Source organism: Rhopalosiphum maidis, chromosome 1 (genome assembly GCF_003676215.2).
Source record: "Rhopalosiphum maidis isolate BTI-1 chromosome 1, ASM367621v3, whole genome shotgun sequence".
Lineage (NCBI taxonomy): Eukaryota > Metazoa > Arthropoda > Insecta > Hemiptera > Aphididae > Rhopalosiphum > Rhopalosiphum maidis.
The window spans coordinates 40,772,174-40,794,960 of NC_040877.1; the positions used below are offsets into that span (position 1 = coordinate 40,772,174).

At 24.1% G+C, this 22,787-nt stretch overlaps 1 protein-coding gene and 1 pseudogene across 2 annotated transcripts; both read right to left on the reverse strand.

Moving 5' to 3' along the window:
• Window positions 1–1,472: 1,472 nt before the first annotated feature.
• LOC113550690 lies at window positions 1,473–6,225 on the reverse strand (annotated as a pseudogene).
• A 2,900-nt stretch (window positions 6,226–9,125) lies between these two features.
• Window positions 9,126–19,789, reverse strand: LOC113559374 (unconventional myosin-Ia). Of its 2 annotated transcripts, none has more exons than XM_026965126.1 (21): window positions 19,726–19,789; window positions 17,673–17,825; window positions 16,916–17,031; window positions 16,637–16,827; window positions 16,531–16,577; window positions 16,375–16,438; window positions 16,291–16,304; window positions 15,408–15,492; window positions 14,905–15,014; window positions 14,349–14,496; window positions 13,767–14,188; window positions 13,516–13,679; window positions 12,799–12,935; window positions 12,484–12,673; window positions 12,052–12,399; window positions 11,932–11,989; window positions 11,501–11,641; window positions 10,113–10,355; window positions 9,897–10,049; window positions 9,562–9,788; window positions 9,126–9,498 (listed from the first exon to the last, which is right to left on the reverse strand). In XM_026965126.1, exons 2-21 carry the CDS (start codon window positions 17,781–17,783, stop codon window positions 9,375–9,377), a joined length of 3,093 nt encoding a protein of 1,030 aa, XP_026820927.1. In that variant the 5' UTR covers window positions 17,784–17,825; window positions 19,726–19,789; the 3' UTR covers window positions 9,126–9,374. The 2 variants fall into 2 exon arrangements, with proteins under 2 accessions (XP_026820927.1, XP_026820936.1); XM_026965135.1 differs by having other exon boundaries at window positions 17,673–17,804; window positions 19,726–19,775.
• Between the last annotated feature and the right edge of the window lie 2,998 nt (window positions 19,790–22,787).

Here is a 22,787-nt window from a genome sequence, read left to right on the forward strand (position 1 = left end):
TTGCCGTAGAATTTTAAATGTTTCTGTAAATTCCAAGCTATTTCTATAAATTTTGGATTTTGAATATAAAAATTAATACATTTTAAATTTTTTTTATAGGCAACATATTGATTCCACGTCAGATTTCTGACCAAATACTGGGTGGTTCTAATGAGGCGACTTTTTTTAAAAATTAAAGCAGTTTTCCTTACCTAAGATGATTGTAAAATATGGGAGGTTAGGTCCTCAAACGATATTGGTTATGCAAAGTACTAGGCTACTTTGCCATTTTGCATACTAGTGCCTAGACTATACAATCAAGTAATTGTTATTAATGTAGCAACGTTATAAAAATAATTCCGTTCGTATTGCAATCAATTTTTTTACTATTATTTTTTAGAGGGGTCAGGAGTTCCACTAAAGACTTTTAGTTTGTATATTAATTATTATTATTTAACATATATCTTAATTATTTACAGAACAGCCGGATCGTACAATTTTACCCAAACAACAAATTACCTATTGACGGGCAAAAATTTCGACACATTATTACTATTATGTAAATAAGAGGCCTACAATTCTGGAGGAGGGGGAGAGATGTGTTTTTTCCAATGAAGAAACATTATCAAAATAGTGTCGAATCTAATTTTTTAAATAATATTACGTACTTCAAAGTTCAAGTAAATAGTAATTATAGCGAATTTGCTAATTTAAAACAAATAACGAGTATAATACGACCTGAATAGACTTACACGATAGTGTGTTACGTGATACACTGCAGAGTATAAAAAGTATTACATGTATAAAATTAAATCTATTACACTAATAATATGTATTAATTAGTATTTAGGTGGGTAGTAAATATTGTATTTCAGCAACACAATACGCGTCAAGTTATTTTGTACCGCCCACTGTGCAGATGTGCAATAGCACAGCGGCCCAGACAGTCCCTGTTTACATTTGTAACTGTAGTATAATATGTTCAATACTTTCATATTATTTACACATCATGGGTATGGTTTTACCATGCTATAACTTTATGTCACACCCACTCATTACATAATACATTTAATATTTTAATAAATCAATTTGATTATAAAATACATTTTTTAAACGGGTACATTTATTTTTGTGCCTAAATTTTAATTTCCTACGTATGACAATGATGTAATAATATATACATTTATGATTACTTAAGTAGACATTACTAACTACCTATACTTCTATGTAAATCTTAAACGTCCAAAATAAAACATTTTAAAACATGACAAATTGTATGTAAAATAAAATATTCGAAAATTGTTAAAATAGCATTTACAATTTTGTAAATAATTTTATTATATTTTGTGTTATCTCCTAAATTAATTAGTGTACTGAAACTTTGATCAATATATACGTATAAATTATAAGCTGTTACAGAAGATATATTTTACTAAAATGTATACATTATTTTATACTTTTACAAATGCATAATTATTATGTTTTCACTAAAACTAATTCAATCCAGTCAATAGTGGCAAATCATTCAAAAATTCGTACTCTTCTACGTACGGTCTCACACGCATTAAAGGACGATCATAATTGATTAAAACAAATTCATATTTATAGGTATTAAATGTTGGCCATTTTTCTCTTTTATTGGTGCCATCAATAGTGAGAACGCTAAATAAAAAAAGGATGATCTGCATTAAATTAATTGAATAATGTATTTATTTGCCGATACAAAAATAATAACGATAACGCGTACTCTTTGGTAGCAAAATTTTTCCATATATTAACCATCAATATTGAAACACTGAGGTCCTCTCCGTGTAAGTCTTCCAGTCCTGCTCTTAAAAATAGACTAGTGGTATCATCAGCATGCGTTACACCTAATTTTTTCGGAAATGAATATGGTCCAAAAAACTAATTAAATGATACATAATTCAAATGATCATATATGTAATAATAAACTGGTGATGACAGCTCAACTGCCATTTTGAAAACACCATGTAAAATTAATCCACCTGAAAACATCTAAAAAAAAATGATTTTAAATCAATTAATTTTATAACTTTTTATGTTTACAAACTACAACACGACTGTTGTTTAATAGTATATTAACAGAATAGATACTAAGTAGCGCTAAGATAATGCATTCAATGCTGTAAATGATTATTATATATTTATTAAATATTAATTTTAATGATTTAAAATATTTTTATTATTTGACACAACATTCAGTACTTACTTTAACAGCATTCAAGGGGTCTTCAAAAGTACCGTCAGGAAAGTATCGTCCAAATATCTTGTTCCAATTACTGAAATATCTGTATAAATTATCGTTTATCTATAATTAAACAATGACGATATGTAATGACCAAAATCGCCTAAGAAATCTGTATACACAAGATCAGTTTCGTTATACATTCCTAAAAAAAAAAAAAAAACATTTTATTTTGTTTGTTTTTATGAGCAAAAACAGATCGTTCTAAAATAATAAACAATGCAAGATTATAACTATATGTTTATGTATAAAAAATAACTTTAACTTATCTTTAAAGAAGAAATTTATTTTTACGTTTGGTGGCATTTCAAATAATCTCAATTACTTAATGTTTCGACAAACATAGGGCGTTCAAAAATACCTAGTTTAGTTGAATATTATACAAATCTCATTTATATTTCCTACTTATATCAAATTTACATAATATATTAACTTAAATACTAATTTATAGGTTAAGATGTTTATGACTTAAAAAACACACAAAAATGCCCTAAAAACTTAAAAAAGATCTAAAAAATCTAATTAAATAAGTGAAAAAAATATTTTATATATAATAATTTTTATAAGAGATATAGGTGTGATAATGAAGTTAAGTTATTTAAAATATGAATTATAATATTAATAAACAATAATATACATTTTTATTCCATACAATTTATAAATATAATACTCAATAAGCGTGTCTAAAAGAGCACTTGTTTTAACAATATATAACACTCGAACCACTCTTAAAAATCTAAAATTTAAGAAAAATGCCTCCACATTGTACAAAAATTACAAAATAACCCAAAATATAAAAAAATTACTTAAAAATGTTGAAAAATGACGTTAAAAAAACAAAAATATGCATTTATAGCAAGGCTAGGCATTAATGAGTTAATAAGTTAAAAGTTAAGTTAATTTTAACTTATTAACTTAACTAGTTACATTTGGATTTTCATTAACTTAACCATTAACTTACTAAATGTATTTTTTAATTAACGTGAAATTAACGAATTTATTTTTCATTTTAAGAAATAAATTAAGTTAATTAATTTTTTTTTACATTCACTATTTCAGTTGTTTTCATGTCAAAAAATATTTTATTGTGAATTTATTTAGAAAACGAAACGAAAAAAAATTAAATAAAACACATAGGTACTATATAGAAATACTGTATGTTGTATGATGTATAAGTATTATAGTCTATAATTTATTTGTGTGTTGATAAGAAATAAAGTACGCTAACAAATAAAAAATAATAACTTTTTTTAACTTTATAAAAAGTTTAAAAAAAATGTGTATTAACTTTTGATTTAACTGAGTTAACCCAAAATTGTATTAACTTTTAACTTTAAACATTTTCTTATTGATGTATATTAACTTAACTGAGTTAAAAAAAAATCATTAACTTGCCCAGCCTTGATTTATAGCTAAAAATGCAAAATAAAACAGAAATGAATCAAAAGAGCATAAAACAAATGTTTAGCTAAGTTAGCATTGTATAGAATCAAAGAAAAAAGTGCAAAAGTCATCAATATCCTAACTACTAATTTATAAGTGTTATTTTTCATTTGTGTTATCAAAGTTAGGTTCATTATTAACAATAAATGTATCATTTAATAAAAAAAATAAATTTATAGATAAAGGAAAAAAACTTAAACTATTAAACTTTAATAACTTTATAACTAATAAAGATATCATGATAATTTATTTTTAGATTAAGACAAGTATCTAAGAAATAAAATTTAAAACAAATTATCAGAATCTATCATATTGTTTTTGCTTAATACGCCCATAACCGCAGACTTCTATCACTTTATTTATATAGATATGTTATTTATTATTATTTTATTACCATATACCATCATTATTGTCGATATAAAATATACACTACTCACGAGAAGCAAAAATACCATCCTTTCCAGAAGTCATTCCATTAATACTGGAACTTTAGATTCTTCTTTAAAGTCAAGCAAAGGATATTTACACAAAAACGATTCTTTTTTTTTTTATTACAATTTTCAGCTACAGGCATGAAATTAATAATTGGATAATTTCTCCATTCCTGTAAGAATAAATCATAAAATAAATAAGAACAATTAAGCTCAAAAGTGGAAATTATATTTTATATCATTACTTTGACCATTTTCTATAATATTTAAATATAATAATATATGATATTTACAAAAATATTATTATATAAATTCACTAATACGTCGACAGGCACTTGTTTTAAACATTGAACCATTTTTTTTGCTCCATGGGACATCCAGCAAAAGTGGATATAGCTGAAGCTCTCCGTTTAGCCCAACCTGGTGGAGATACTTCCCATAAATTTAATGGCGTTCCACTAGATATAATTGCTTTATGAAACAGTCCTAAAAATAATATTACATTGAAATGCTTTATAATTGTATCACCAATGCCGGATTTAGCAATAGTGCTGAGAGTATAGTGCACCGGAGCCTCTGGTTTAAATTTGCTTTAGGATCCTTAGGTTGATATCTTAAATTTCTCAACTTTATAAAATTATAAACTATTAAGAATATTAAACAATGTAATTGAATAAATTATAAATACCCTTCTTTTTTTTAACCCTTCTGATTAATCCATCTTCACTTTTATTAAATACAAAAGAATATATAAGCAATGCAGATAACTTATAAATAGATTTTTTTCAAGAGGCCTCCAGACTTCTGAAACTTAAATCCGGCACTATTTATCGTATACTCTACGTTATACCTATGCAATAATTTATTATAACCTTTACTCATAGGTGATAACATATGTAATCCGACACCAGTACTTCGACCAAACAATGTTATTATTTTTGGATCCCACCAAATTTTTCAATATTATTTTTGACCCACTTCAATGCTAAGACTTGATATTTCATGCCATAATTACCCGGCAAAACCTCGTCTTCAGTACTTAGAAAGCCTAAAATATGAAGTTAAACTAATTAAATATATAAAATATTTATATCTTATAAAATACGATTTGTACACAAAATAGTTAATCTTGATCAGTTTTGTCTATTTCAGAAAAAGAACATTCACGTTTTTTTTATTTTACGATAAAACATTATTTTTAAACAATATGAATAACATTTTATTAACGATGTGGATATTCATGATGTGTAAAACTTTTTATCACTATTGCAGGAAAATCAAAATACCTAGACGGCATGATATTCTTTAATTCTTAATTATATTAAATTGTTCAGATTTGTGACAATATTATACAATTTATCTAGATACACTGTCACGTAATCACTTTTAATACATTATAAAATCCAAATATTATTAATCGACGAAATGGAAAACAGGTTTCCAAAATAAAATGTATTTTAATAATTTATTATCACCTATTTAGTACGCATATAATTAATCAATCAAATACCTATATTATACAATTGATGTAGATATTAATCTATTAGTTATATATTTATGTTCCACTTCCCGTATAGATATTATTTTACATAATATATTTATTAATAAATTTATTTATTTATTTCTATCTATAATCATCAATAAGCTTTTATTGTTTTTTTAATTTTTTAAGTAAGTTATGGTAATGTAAAACATTAAAACTTTAAAATGCTCATAACTCACTTTAAGATTAAAATATCAATAAAAGCCTATGATAACCTATAATATCATTACGTTTAAGTTTCATAATAGGTAAATTTACTCTAATGTTAAAACTAACATCATAAATTTGATTTCGCGTAACGCAAATTTGCTATGTTTACATTCGTAAGATGAAGACAACGCAAACGGTTATGAATTCCTCTTAAGTATATATGACATATAATATAAATAAATAAACAAATAATAAATACCGAGTATACCAAGTCTGTAATTCATGGTAATGAGAACTATATCCTTATCCAATAAATACTGATGACCGTACAAACTTAAACCTCCACCATCCGCAAAATAACCACCTACGGCTATCGCAACCATAGCTGGAAGAAGCTCTCTATCGCCATTTTTTGGTATCTATATACATTATAATATTACATTATTTTTAATCAAGACATTTATTTATTTATATTTTTATTTTGAGATTGAGATTGAAATTTAAACGCAATATATATACTCAAGTTAATTTATTTTTAAACTATTGATAATTATTTCTAAAATATACCAATGATACAGTAATAATGAAGTATTTAATTTAATATTATTTACACAATTTTAAAAATAAAATGTTGATGGAGCACACTTATATAGGTATATAAGAAGTAACAAGACTATTCAAACTTCCACTACAAACGTTACTATATTTATTAAATAGTCCTGTTACACCCTGTTTACATACATTTATGAATACACTATACACGTAAATATAAGTACTTAATTAAATTTGTTATAGAATTTATAATGATTTATGTCTAAATATATCGTATATAAATTCCAAAAAATAAAAAAAAAACATGAATTTCGCCCGGCGTATAATATAGGCAAAATAGGTACATTACTGAAGTGTTCTATCTTGTCGATGAACATTTTAACTTAGCGCAATTCGTTCGCCAAAAAAATGTGGTTGGGACAAACCAAAAGACATCGTACCTACTCTTCCGCAAAACATTCAAAGACCTAACAAAAAAAATCACGTTTGTTAATAGTAAAAAATACAAATATTTTAAATGTTATAAATACATAAGTAAAATACTGTGTGAAAATATTTATAAATACGAAGTACTTGAATATCAAATACTTCCTCGGTACTTACTCACCAGCTACCACCACATATTAGCTTTAGCACAATGTTGTCACAATAGCCCTCTTGTCACTATTTCTGTGCAACGACCTACCTTTAATATATATTAATTTAAAAGAAAAATGTGAAAAGGTAAAGGAAATAACTACGTATCTTTTAATTTAAATAAAAATTTTGTTAGTATACTAAAGTATGTTTTTGTGTGTTTTATTATACAATAAAAATAATCGATTTTGTTGATACTATTTCCAAAAATTATCATCATATATTATATTTTTATTTAATATAACATATTATACATCAAAATTAGCATTAGTGAAACTAAAATCATCATCCAATCTAATCTAGTGAGATCAAATTTTTCAATTAGAAAGGACTAAAAATTGTATCAGTAATTATTATACATCACCTGCATTGCATGTAGATAATATTAACAACACGGCATTTAACAGGCACGTAATTTAGGAGGAGCTATAGGAGCAATAGGAGCGATCGCCCCACTCCCACAAAAAAAAACGTATTGTAGTAGTAACTATTAATTAATAAAAAACATTTTTTAAGCCTCAGGTATTCTGAAAAAGGTAAATCCCCCCTCCCCCCTTGAAAAAAATAAACACCTATATTTACGTGCTTGGCGTTCAACCTTATTATACACACATACATAATTAATAATTATTAAATAATAATATTAATTATGTTCCGATATTTCAAATTCAAATTTTGTAAAAGTAACATAATATATTTTAAAGTTAAAAATGTAAAACATTTTTAATTTTAATACCTAAGTTCGAACATTTGATACAAGGGTAGGTACTTATTAGTTTATCTTACAACAGGGGCGTAATTTAGGGGAGCATTCATTGCCCCTGTCTAACGGTCTGGCGTAGCCAGATGGACCAGTGCGCGGTTGTTGCTGTTAAACTATGTATAACTACATGTTCATTCTTAAAATATTTCCTCAAGATATTATGTGTACTAGGAATGAAAAATTACTGTCACAAATGCATTAAATTGGTTATTATTTATTAATAATTAATACTAATCTGACCACTGCACAGACAAGTATTCTTTAAATTTGTGCATTGTAATTTTTATCAATTTTTATATATAACCATCGTAATTTTCACCAAAATGTACATAAATGTTCAACTACATTCAATCTGTACCAAAAATTTACACTTCTACTATGTGATTTTTTCCCGAATCTAACTTTAAAAAGTTAACAAATTGACAAATGACCAAAATAATGAATTTCAGTGAACTTTCGATTTGAAGAATTTAAAATAAAAGTCAACTCTGCCTTCATGGAGTTAAAAATATTAAACGCAGAAAATGATTCACTATTGCATACTTAAAACACAAAATAAATAATTTATAAATTTATAGATTCTATATTACAACACTGTGTATTACCAATTGACATAATAAATTAAATACGTTTATTTATCTTCCTTTTCAAACGGACTTGGGGCACTTTACCAGTGTTTGCTCCCATTTCGCGCCACTATACGTATGTCTATTTAGAATTTTTAACCGTCTCTGGCCAATGGTAACGATAAGAGTTAACCATTGATGATGCATATACATATTATTACCTATAATATGATAAGCCATATGTTATGTTATAGAACTCTAGGTGATCCTTTATAATCTGGTTTTATATTTCAGATTTTTGTCGCATACCAAATATAACTATAAAATATATTTCATCTTGATGAAAATTAGAACAAATTATTTTAATTACGAGTATGATATCCCAATTATTAATTATTATTATTAAAATAATTATAAAATATTTACTAAAAAAAATTATGGCTGAGCACGTCACAACGAGATGTTATACAATATTATTTGCTGGTAGCGATTCTCCTCAATAATTTCATGTTCCATAGCTTCCATATTTAATATCACAATTATACTGAGTCAAAATAAGCTTATAAGTGGATAATAACCAATTATATCTATATCCTGAATTGCTTTTTAAATTTTTATATTAATATATTATCTTTTATATTTATATAGCCTTTATTGCTATTCATTTACAATATATTTGAGAAGTAGTTTTTGTAGTTCCAAAACTGTATAAGGTATAACAAAATTATGCCATAATAGATAATAATGTAATTCAATATTTAAAGTGTGATTTTAATACATAAAAATACATCTCAAATGAAATACAGATGATTTTATTTCATATCATTAAATTAACAAATAATAAAACATTTTCAACATAGTGCAATACTTTATAGTTTATAATAAATAAAAATGTGATTAATTGTATATACTTAACGGCTTTATAACCAACATTTCCAACATATCTTAACTGAAACTACAACAAAATATTAACTACAAAATGGCAGTGACAGCCTCAAATATTAATATTTTAAGGCACATAGACAAAACATTACTGACTGTCTACTTAAACAAATATCTCCATCTTATTGGTTTTACGAACAATTTTAATTTGACCTGGTGCTATATCTGGTAATCCTAAATATTTGAATGCTATAGTTACAGTTTGGTCACCAAAACTGGCATCAAATCTATAAAATAATCACAAATTAACGGTTTTGAGTTGTAATAATGTAATATGACTAAATAATTACCTAGTAGATATGTTTACATCTGGTGGACTACCAGACACATTTTGAATAACTAAAAACAGTTTGGTGACTATTTCTATGACGTGACTAGTTTGAAGAACAATATCTCCTTTTTTTTTATATGTACAATCTGAAGGACCAACCTCAGGTCCTTGGTGAAATAAACATCCACTTGGTGATGGTGACCATTCCCCGCCCAAATCTTCTTCTTCGGCACATCTCACATACGCCTAATAAAATATTTTCATAAAAAAAAAATCATAAATTTAACTATTTAACTAGGCAGAAATTTATTTTTATAATAAGTTAAATTAAATTGATTTAATTTGAAGACTTACTGATTTTATATGAAATACTGCTACATTATCTAAAAATGGTGATAATGATAATCTATAAATATCTGCAGCTGGTACTCTGTATTTCACTTGTAAAGTTCTATGATCTAATATTAACATAGACTTTGTTGAAATCACAAGAAGAGTTGGTACAAACTAAACAAAATAAAATTATTATTCCTTAATACAATTTTAAGAAATCAACCACTAAATAACTACCTTGCCACTACTTCGTGTAATTTTGTTTACTATATCAGCAAACACTACATGATGATCATCACACTGCAAAGCAGTCTTTTTCCATTGAGTATGTTGCCTTAGACGAACATAATCACCAATAAATGGATGTGCAACACTCTGGCTATAACTTGCTTTACGATTTTTAAATATGATGCTGGCGGTGACTTTTTCACGCATACGATTTCTCGATGTCTGATCTAATTTATCCCGATATTTATGACACTAAATCCAAATATAATTTTATAAACACATATTTTATTCTTAAAACTAGTAAATCTACTAAATTATTTCTATTTATATATTTTACCTATGCATTGTTATGGTATTAATACATTCAAACTTCTAATTTAGCTATGTAAAATTAAGTTTTTAAATACACTTATAATTTTTAGTTGGAAATAGAAATGATATTTTTGATTTAAAAAAAAAAGAAACTATACATTTTTTTACAAATTATTGTTTTGACATCAAACTTTGTATCTCTTCCTACAAATGTATATTTTAGTATTCCACAAGTTATCATCTAACTCCATTAATTATTTTTTTGTTTATTATTAGTGAATACCAAATTTACGTAATGGATGCCTATTGGCATTTGCTGATGATAAATGCCATCAATGAGTACTACTTCTGTTATATGATTTATGTACATAAAAAAAAAACTCTTAATCAAATTTGCTTATTAATCCTACAAACAGATAGTAAATATCTTAAAAAAAAAAAATTTTAAAGTATTAAATAATAATCAAATTTTTTTTTATTATTATCGGTCTGTAACTGCTATACTATTGCTAGGTTGCTAAAAAAATTTAGCAATTAATTTAAATGGTAAAATAAACTATTTTATATTACCATCTCAAATTGTTTTCAAAATAATGTCTTATGACTTATGTTATTCTGTTCCTTTTCACATCCTAAGTCTCTCACCAATATTATGATGAAAATCAAATGCTTCATAATTTTATATTGGATACTAATTTAGACCCTTTATTTTCTTATTCATAAAAGATAATATTAATTTATATGATATTATTTAAATTATTTATTATTTATCACAACTAATGATAAGATTACTTGTTTATTATTAGGTACTGAAAAAACTGTATGGTGTTCACTGTCAAAAATAAAATTAAAATTTCAAGCAATAAAAAAAAATAGACAAAAACAATATTTAAAAGAATATGATATCTATATTTGTTGTCTCAGTCTCACTTAAACACTATAAATGTACACTTGGGCATGGATTTATTTATTTTTTTTATTTTTGTTTAACTAAATTATTAATGATAGCATTTATTAGTATTTAGTACTTTTAAATAATATAGTAAAAACTACCGGAGATTTTAAAAATCAATTTTAGAACTTACTCTCCATTTATGATGTAACGTCTCTAATAAATAATGTGTGTGCGCAAATCGAGGATTAGACAATGGTACCCAAGCTCTAGAAATAGGCGACTCAGTTTCTACACTTAAGCTTCTTGATAATCTCATCAAATACTGACGTTTCTGAAATATATTTATGAATTAATAAACATAATATACTTAACAATACAGTTTTAATGTTTAAAAAAGTTATGTTGTTTTGATAAAATGTTAAAGACCATACAATTATGTATAATGTATAAACCACTAATAAAATAATTAATAGATATAAATATAGGCAGGCAATAGGTATACAATATTAAATTACTTGATCATATACTAAATCAAAATTACAATTACTTCAATATAAAAATAAATATCATACACTTTTAATTAAATTAATGTATAAAATAATATTTAAAATTATTTTTTACCTGCCAAGTTAAAATTGTTCTAGTAATACATTTGGCAGCTGTAACTGTATCAGTAATCCTATATCAAAACGGTATAATTAAAAACTTATATTATTTTTGATAAATATAATAAACTATTACCTAAAATTTTGAGATTTATTTGATAAGTTATGAGAATAATTATGTCTTCTATGTCTATGCCAAGCTTCTTGCACCAAAGCTGCAAGTTGGTTAAGACGTTCTGCTCTTAACTGTTCTAATTCCCATACAGACCTTGGTGAGCGTACAAACACTTTGGATACACCATACACAAACTCTCCACTGGGTATTGGTAAACACACAACTAATGCCCGTACAGAACGAGCAGTGTTTCCATACCGAGGTCTAGGCCAAGTTGCTGGACTAAGCATTTTATACCGTGCAAGAAATTCTTCAAATGTAAGACGATAGCAGAAACCTGATCTACGCAACCGAACAATTTCTACAAGACTAAAATTTAAAATAATAATATTAATACCCTAAATCTATAGTTTCTAATTACAAATAATTATTAATTATTTATTTATTGATTACCTAAACCATCGAACTTGTTGTTGAACAAAAGAAGAGTCAAAAGAGTTTACTTGACATTGACGATTAGGTGATATGCATGTTACATAATGGCAACGACGACCGGATAATGTTGCAGTAAACGCTTCAGCCCAAACACGTAATTGACTAGCTGGATTGGAAACTGTAAATGATGACATTCTATCTGGATTTCCTAAACAATAATAATTATCAGACTTTAAAAATATGTTTAAATTAATAGAAATTGATATTAGATTTTATTTTATAAATATATGTTCAAATTTCAAAATTGACCAACCATAGAAACTATAATATTACCTTCAGGAAACAAAGACTTCAATAATGGATGTGTACCATTATACATAGTAGAACATAACAATGGACTCAAACTGTTTTTATTTTTGTCAACAAAAGTGTTAATATTATACTTAACTGGACCCATAAAATGGTTTAACCTGGAAAAAATAATCAAATGTTACTCTAAAAAATATTGATTTAAAAAAATATTATTATGATCAGGGGCGTTTCCATAGGGTATACTACATATATGACGTATTTTCTCAAGATTTTTTTACAATATTATGGATATACTACATATTGTATTGTATTAAATATTTAAATGTTTATATTTTGGTATTTGATGACAGTATGCTCTCAAAAAAATAAATGGAAACACCTTTGATTATGATCATAATTTAAAAAATGTTGTTAATTTTAAAATAATTTTATTACTCATAAAATAAAATATATTATTATTAGTATTTAAAATTAAATTAATATTACAGAAAATTAATTAATTTAGTTTTATTTGAATAATTTTATGAAATTCTCGACACTTAAAATAGTTATGTTTTTATAAATTAAAAGTTGATGTTTAATTTCAACAGTATAAATATTATTATATTTAAAATACTTTTCTTTGAATAAAGGCTTTTATTTTAAATCTCAATAAATTAATTAATTTTTAAATGCAGTACATTTTTTAGAAATAAAAAATTAAAATGACATTATTAACAAGCAAATTATTTTTCTTACATGAAACTGTCGTTCAATGATATTTGCTCGACTGCAGAACTGATTTGCTCTTCAGAAGACGATGAGCTGTACTGCCGTTGTAATGCACAGATTCGTTTAAAAACTGTTATACTGTTACTATCCAATATTAAATCATCCATTATACTCAATAATCCTCCATATGTCTAAAAATGTAATTTAAAATAATTAAAACAATATGTTTAGTATTTACTTAGCAGATATTTTATCCACTAATTAAATCTTAAACACACCTTGAATATTAGTTCACAAACTGATGTATTATCATAAAATGGAATAAGACACCATTGTACTCTTTCTATCGCATATTCTTGTTGCTCATCTTTTAATGTTGCTGTTATTACTAAGTTATGGATTTTATCATTGCAGGAATTCAACACAAAATTATCCCAATCTATCTGACTATCAGAATAGTCAAAACCAAAAGCATCTAAAAAGCCTAAATTTCGTCGTTTATATTTTGCTTCAGCTTTAACACTTTGATTGAGCCTTGCTGTCAACCATGAAAATAACCTAGTGTACAATGACTGAGCAAGTAAGTCCTTAATATAACGAGCTTCTTTCGCAGAAATTCCTGATGATAATACTGATGATGTAAGGACTTTTTTTAAAGCCTCGCCATCAGTACCTAATAATTCACCTAACTCATATAACTCTGAAAATAAATTAATAATAGTTTTAATTATATTTTGTTCATTTAAATTATTGAATAATGTTTAATGTGTTTAAATAGATATTGATTAGTGAATACTGACTATTGTAAAATTAACTAATTATTTAAACTGAAAATAATTTATTTAATTTTTAATCCATACCATAATCATTTGTAATAATACACCCTTCAGTTCCATCAATATTATTAGTTGGTACCAAATTCAAATTGCCCAATTTTAATATACTGCTAATAATCTTAAAAATACTGGTTATTTCAGATTCACTAAGTCCCAATATTTCAAATCCATACTGTAAAATACATTTAAAATAGATATTAAATTATTATAAAAATATAAATTTAGAATTTATTTAATATTATACAAACATTCATTAGTAAACAAATTATATTTTTAACTTAATACTTAATTACTTATTTTAAAAATAAATTAAAAATGCATATGAATTATACACATTAGATTAGAACAAAACTAAAAGTAATATTTAGATATTTGAAAAAAAATATATAAATAAAAAAATATTTACTTCTAATATATATAATAAAAAGAATACTATATTTTCTAACACATCTAAACAAAACAAAGAATAATACAAACACAAGTAAATGCTCTATATCTAATAAATAAAAATACCAACTACTATGACAAAAAATATATATTTTTTTATAAAATATTAAATTATATTATTGAATACAATTACCTTTATTGATTGATATTCTGATTGAAAATTAACAACATCAATTTGTCTAATACGATTACTGCATTTTAAATAAACATAGTTTTCTGAATTTCTAGTGAGTTTTAAGGATTCTAAAAATCAAAGATATTGAAGAAAATTAGTTAAAATGTAACAAAATGTAAAATATATTCATGTTCATGTACATTTTAAGAAATATAAAAATATTTAATCTTATACCTCAAATCATTTATAAATTATTTGTTTCTCATTTTTGTTATAAAATACTCAAGAACAGTATAATGAATTAATTACTTTAGTCAATTGTATATTAAATTGAATAGTTAAGTATTTAAAATATATCCAAAGTACCATATTTTAAAAATTTTATTTTAAGATTAAGTTATATACAATTAGTATACATAAATAAATCAATTATTTTGCATCGATAAATGTTATATAAAATATTAAATAACAAAATTAAATTTATATTTTTTGTTTTAAATAAAATTCTAATATAAACTTACTCAATAAATGAATATCAGCACCATAAATTAGTTGATAAAATATATGGAAATTCCTATTCAATGCACTTTGCGACGTTACCCTCGACTATAAATGAATTAATATATTATAATAATGAATTACAAAATTATAGACTATAAAAATATATAAAAACTTGTTATAAAAGTTATAGGGATACCATACAAAACTGAAATACTTATAATTGTGTAACATAAATTACAATGTCACACTACACTAAAACTGACTTTAAAAGTTAAATAGTAGGGATTTATCAAAACAGTTCTTAAAAGTGAAAATTTAAGTTGTAAATTTCAGATTTTTTAATTGTAGCATTGATTATTGTAATAATACAGTACCTATATTTTAATTACAAGTATGTTCCATAACAGAGCAGTTATTAGTTAACAAGCAGCTAGAACTATTTATAACTTAGAAACTGTACCTTAATAAATAAAAATTCTTAAATTAAAAAAAAGTTAATTTATACATTGGTGCTGGGATGCTGGGATGCCGCCACTGGACAACTTCCCCACTCAATTACTTCTCTCAAATATCTCATTTACTAACTATACACGGTATTAATTTATACGAATTGTAAATGTTCTAATTTAAATTTTTTTTTTAAATAGTTGATATTTGAAGTTTATATAATTAAGACAAAAATTAATAAAAATAATTAAGAAGTAAGAATAAATACTAATTAACATTATCAAAATTTAATACTCAGATACCTAAAAAGTGCAAAAAAAAACTACAAATAATATAAATTTATTAATATTAAAGGAATGCTAAATGAGAGACTAGCTAACAAATTAATTTACTCATTTGTAATTTATCATCTTTTAAAACAATGGATAAAATTATACCTAGTAATTAATAACTCACTTTATCCAATAAATCTATTTGCAGCGCAAATAAAAAAAGAAAAATTAATTATTTAATTATTAAATGAACCAGAATTATACTTACATCCTGTAATTGTAGCACCCACAATATCCCCTTTAAAATTTAATTCTAGATCAACATGTTTTATCTGAAACATGCAATTAAATATCAATCAAATTCTTTAAATTTAAATAAATTATACCTTAAATTATTAAATTATAAAACACTTTTAATACTTACAAAACGAGAAGCATCACTATGAATATGTGTTTTGGCATTTCCAAATGCTAAAATAATAATCAATGTAATGAAAAGTTATTTACAAAAATATAGTAATCCGACTTACAATTTAATATGATGTTAGCATTCAACAAACGTTGATTGAGCAAATTATTGTTATTATTGGTCCCACATAAACAATGCAGCAACATTGAAACAGAATGGCTTTTACCTGAGCCAGAAATACCTTGTAGGACAATACATTGATCTTGAGCAGCATCTACCAACCACCGAAAAGCCCAACTAGCTATAGCATAACTAAAAAAAAAAAAAATATATCACTAGGTTAATATTTTATACAACTGTAATTATAGATATTAAACAGATATATTTTAAAGATCATTACAGATGTGGTGGTAAGTGGCCTGATCTTGGTGACATATATATTCGACATAAAGGTATAGAAACTTGATGTGCTTCTTTATATGGATTCACAGCAATAAGCATATTTCCCATGTATGTCTAAAAAATCAACATAATAAATTTATTTTTAAAAAACTTTTTTGGTATTATAAAAAAAATAAATAAATAATAGATAAATTAATATAATATAAATAACAATAGAAAAATGTAAGTATTTAAATAATGCTTTTTTATGTTACTTACTATGAATTATCATTTTTTTTTAAATTAACCTATACTTACCCTATATTAGATATCTACAATTTTAAGAAATAAAAAAAAATAAAAAAAATTTTAACGGTGAATTCTTGATTGTATATTTTTACAATTTCGAAATTGGATTAACTGCCTACTATATCATACATTGATGCTTGCTTATAACGGTTATTAAACCTTTTTTTTAAATATTTATCATGATTAAACATCTGTATTTAAAATTTTAAAATTGAAAACAATATATATAATTTTTTAATTAGTATTATTAAATAAATCATATTACTAGTCAACTTTTTATATTTGTTGTATACATTTCATAAGTAATTAAATTTAAACTATTTGTATGGTAGATTACAAATATACTAATCTATATCACAAGGGCAATTAATACATTAAATTTATGAAATACTGAATATAAGTAGAAAAATATCTATGAAATTAAGGGAAAAAATATTTTTATTTTTCAAGCATATAAAATTACTTACATAATTAGTATTTGAGTCATATCTACAATTCAAATTTGAAATAAAAGTTTCTTCTGTTAATGGTTCTAACAATACACTATCCCAGATTCCATCTTCATCATTGAGATCCATTAGAAAAATAGAGTCTTGTATCTATGAAATCCAAAATGAAACCTTTAACATCATAAAATACATTATAGGCATGAAATGTTACATTATGCCCGTGGCAGGCACTATCTGGTACCATATTGATTGTTCACATCTAATCCACTTATTATTATAACTTATAAGCACCTGTCAACTTTAATAGTTATCATTGAAAACCAAAATTTAATTGTTTTTATCTACCTAACATATTAATATATAAAAATAAGTTGCAAATTGCTTGGTGTTTTTATGTACAAAAATTTTAAATTAGAAATCATCAAACTTTAATTACCAAAATATAAAATTAAGAGTTAACTGTTAATAATATTATACTTAAATGGCTTTTTAATTTTGATTACTAGCATTTTATAAACATATTTAATATAAAAAATATCAAAATTGTTTTTCTCATTAAATGTCTTTAAATAATAATTTTATATTAGTTTAAGGAATTTTATTTTAAAGTTAGAATAAAACAATATCCAAAAAATATAATTTTAATGACAATGAACATGAACATGGAATGCATCATCCTAAACAAATACCCTACCAACTCCTTTACCTCGTAAAAAAATATTATTGTTTTAAAAAGTTTATCCAACTACGGAAAATTGGCAATAACAATTTACCAACTATATAAATTATGATGTATCACCACTTCTCATATATTTTTAAAGATTTTAATTCACAAAACAAAATTTAAAAAAACAAAACAAAAATCTTTAATTTTAAATCCCCTAACACTAAGTAATAACCAATTATTTTTATTTCTAACAATTACCTATTAATAATAAATAATAATACATATCTTAACATAAAAATAAATTAAATAAACCCCAAAGTAAATATAACATTTTACAAGAAATAATTAAACTTAAACAATAATATGAAAATGTATTATACCCAATGACACATACTAAAGGGTTCTAAGGGTAGCAGCTGCTACCCCTGAATTTTTTGGCTTGAAAATATATGGTACTTTTGTGCAAAAACAATATTTAAATAGATACAACCACTGTAATCAATACATTTGCAAATAATAGCAGCATATTAAAAAAAGCATTATTGTACTAATTTCCATTAATTTATTATACAGCAGTATGTAACAGTGCACCAATGAACATGAATTTAATTATTAAACTAAACAATAATCATAATTAAAAATAAAATAATAATATTTATTATTGCTTAAGTTTTATTTATAATAAAACTTATATATTTTATGTATTTAAATAGTATTCTAAACTGAATACCTATATTTTGTTTAAATGTACATTCAATATTTTAATATAACCAAAGTTTAAATAAAAAAATTGAATATAATTTATAGTTTTAATTTTAATATGTTATAAATGTTATAGTTATAATTATAAATAAGGCTTAGTTAGACAATGTTAGTTAAGGGGGTGTGGTGGCGAGGCCCCCAAGTGGTCTGTTTTTGAAAGTGATTTTATGGGTGGGTGATATACTTTCCATTGAACATGCTACCTCTATTTATATTTGAGTGTGCGCCACAAATAATACTTATAGACATTAATTAGCTACAATACATTTTTAACATACTTAGATTTCTAGTACTATAAAAATCAATAAAAAAAAACTAAATTTTTCAAACACCTAGTTACAGAAAGAGGATTTAAATATATTTTAATAGATATTCAATAAAACTAGATAAATTTCTAAGTATACTACTGTATAAAGAATACGTAACTGTATAAGATAACTCAAGTTTCAAGTACCTGAAATTGTATTGAATATAAAAAATAAGTGTTAAATGCAAGTTTAGTTATCATAAGTGTTAGTTTAAAAGTAATATTCACTAAAATAAGTGCATATTTATATTACTATTAATGATAACTTAAGTACATCAAATATTTACTACTAACTAATAACTACTTACTATCACCTAATGAAAAAGATAACTTACTTTTAAGTCAACAAATTTAAATTTTCCCCAAATTGATAAACAAAATTGATAGATATTATAATATAATACTAAAAACAATAAATGTATAGAAAATAAAACGTTTTCTAAAATTTAAATAGCCTAAATTCTATTCGTTTTAAACCAAATTTTGAAGAAAAAAAAACCAAGTATTGATAAAATTATCGGCTGGTACAGTGATAACTGATAAAATAGCAGTGCAAGTAAATCTATGAGAAATTAAAAAAATATATATACCTCAATTTTCACTATAATTATTATAATAATATATTAAAAATACAAGACTCATTTAAATCTTAAATAATAAAATTGTGTTTAAATTTAAACATTTTTGTTAAGATGTTATATTATTGTAGTATAATGTTACGACTCTAAAAATAATAGTATACGTGATTTTATTAATAATAAGCAATGGGTAATCATAAAAAAAAGATTCATAATTGTATTTAATTCATATTGTTTTTTTATTACCTATTAATTATTATTAGGTATCCTAATTATTATTATACATTGCCTACTTACTATTTACTATTTCTTACAATTTATGTCATGTTACATATTATTATAGTTATGATGTCACTATGGTTACCTATAGTGATTGGATTATACACTCGGAGCGTAGGTATATATGTTTAAAAGAGAAAGCTTAGAATTAAATCTTAATAATAATATATTGATTTTCTTTCCTAGGCTTCTGCTCCCCCGATTTCGTCTACCATTACCGTTGTTACGCATTCGGGAGGTCGCAGAGTAACTGTAGCTAATTCAAAATATAAATAAATATTCAAGCAAAGTCGCAAATGGAATAAGTTATAAGTTATTGCCAAAATATACCTAATAATAAGGTTGAAATGCCTATAAGTAATTGAAGTATTTAAAATAATTTATGCATTTTCGAGTTTGTGACGAATTTGTAAAAATTATAACTTTAAACGCTTATAAAAAAATATTGTTACACAAATTTCCCATATTTTTTAATTGGTCAGTTAAAAACTTATGAGGAACCTTCTATTAAATTTCCAATCGTTTTAACCAAATATAATAGGTAATAATTTTTTTAATGGAAAATTTTTTATATAGAAAAAAAATTAAAAGTTTCAAATGTATGTAAATTGCTAAAAAAGAGTTCAAAGTATTTTGAAAATTATGGTGTAAGAAGCAAGTATCTAAAATTATTCGATTTTAAGTTACACCAAAAAAATAAAAAAAACTGGTTTTTTATACAAACTCCTGTTTTTCATTAATTTGTTATTTGTTTTCCCCAAACTAGTGCAAACTATATTCAATTTTCTATTCAAAATTACCCTCAAAATTGAAAATCAAAGCATTTTATCAACTACTTATCGGGTACCTTCACATCATCTACACAAAAAAAAAAACACATCATTGTGAAATCAATATGTACATTTGTCGCTTCACTTAAAATCTAAACAAGTTTCTGAAATTTTATTTTTTAGATCTGCCGAATGAAAAATCAATGATGTTGCTTAGCTGTATATAATAGTTATCGTCATTGAGTATACTCAGCCTACTCACCTATAGGTCACTGGTTACTGTAATTAATGTTCATTAGTCATTACTTCATTAGTCTTGTACGAAAAATGTTTGATCGAAAAGTGAAGACGACGAAAAAGTTTATATTACTATGAGTAATATTTTTTTTTGTTTATTAGTACAATAATAACTAATAAACAAATAGTTGAAGTAGATAATCTATGTTAAAAAATAAAAATTATCTTATATATAAAATAATTTATTATCATAATGTATTATATATTTATATCATGCATTATTGTTTTTGTTGATAAGTTTTCATAAATCAATATCCATTACCTATACGTACCATAGGACGGTCGCTGGTATAGTGGTGTGTCGGTATGAATCCTATACAGTAATATAAAACTAACCAATTATTATTATATATATAATGTGTATGTAAAAAATCTCTTTATTGGACAAATTTTACAATGCTAATGCTGCACAGTTGCACAATAGTGAGCTAAATAACAGTTAACCAAATTGTAATACTTTTGTTTTTATAAGTGTTACAAATACATAATTAATATCAGACCTTAGTAAATATGTACATATTGTATTTATTTTGTAGTATAAAAAAATATTATTTTTTTTAAATGAAAATATAAGTATTAAAAAATGTAAATACTTATTCTAAAACAAATTATAATAGTAGGTAATTAAATTCCCTACTAGACCTACTAAATACTGTTTATATGATTATATAATAATTATAGAAGAGGGGATTTAGAATTACACCCCTCCTTACCCATATATAGGTCTGTATTTATGTTTATGATATTGACCATATGGCCTATGTCTTGTTAAATCCTAAATATACATTGTATATTATGTATTATTTATAAACTATAATAGATTTATCATTTAGCAAATATTGAATTTACTATAATATACAATTATAAATTTATCAACTCTTAGCCAATACATAAACATAATAACCATGACCAATTATGAATTTCTTGTTCAAGTGTTAAGTACCTAGATAAAAAATTGTTACAAAAATAAATGCAATCAAAATATAACTTGTTGAAATATGTGTTTATTGGTGGAATAATAAGTAAATTTTTATATTATGTGTCTAAATATTGAATTTTTAATTAAAACTTTATTATTACTTTTATAATTTGTATAACAAAAAGAAAAAAACTTTTAATCATTAAATGTAAAAATAATATGTTTATTTTAATCTAATGTACCTTTATAGTACTTGTTGTACTAACTTTAGAATTAATATTTCCGAATATTTATAAAGACTGCAATGCAGATCGTTGTAATTTATATGGCAACCATAACATTTTAAAACATTTCATAATCAATTCTTAAAAAACATTATCTTTAAAAATTAACTCAATTTTCACAACAAGTTTAATCGTCGATTGTTGATTATCAACAATGACCTACAATAATTATTATGTAAACATTTTTTAAATTTCTATAACAATTTAATTTTAGCAACCTTTCTTAGTTATATTACTATTTGTATAATCTTACCATGGTACTTCACTTAA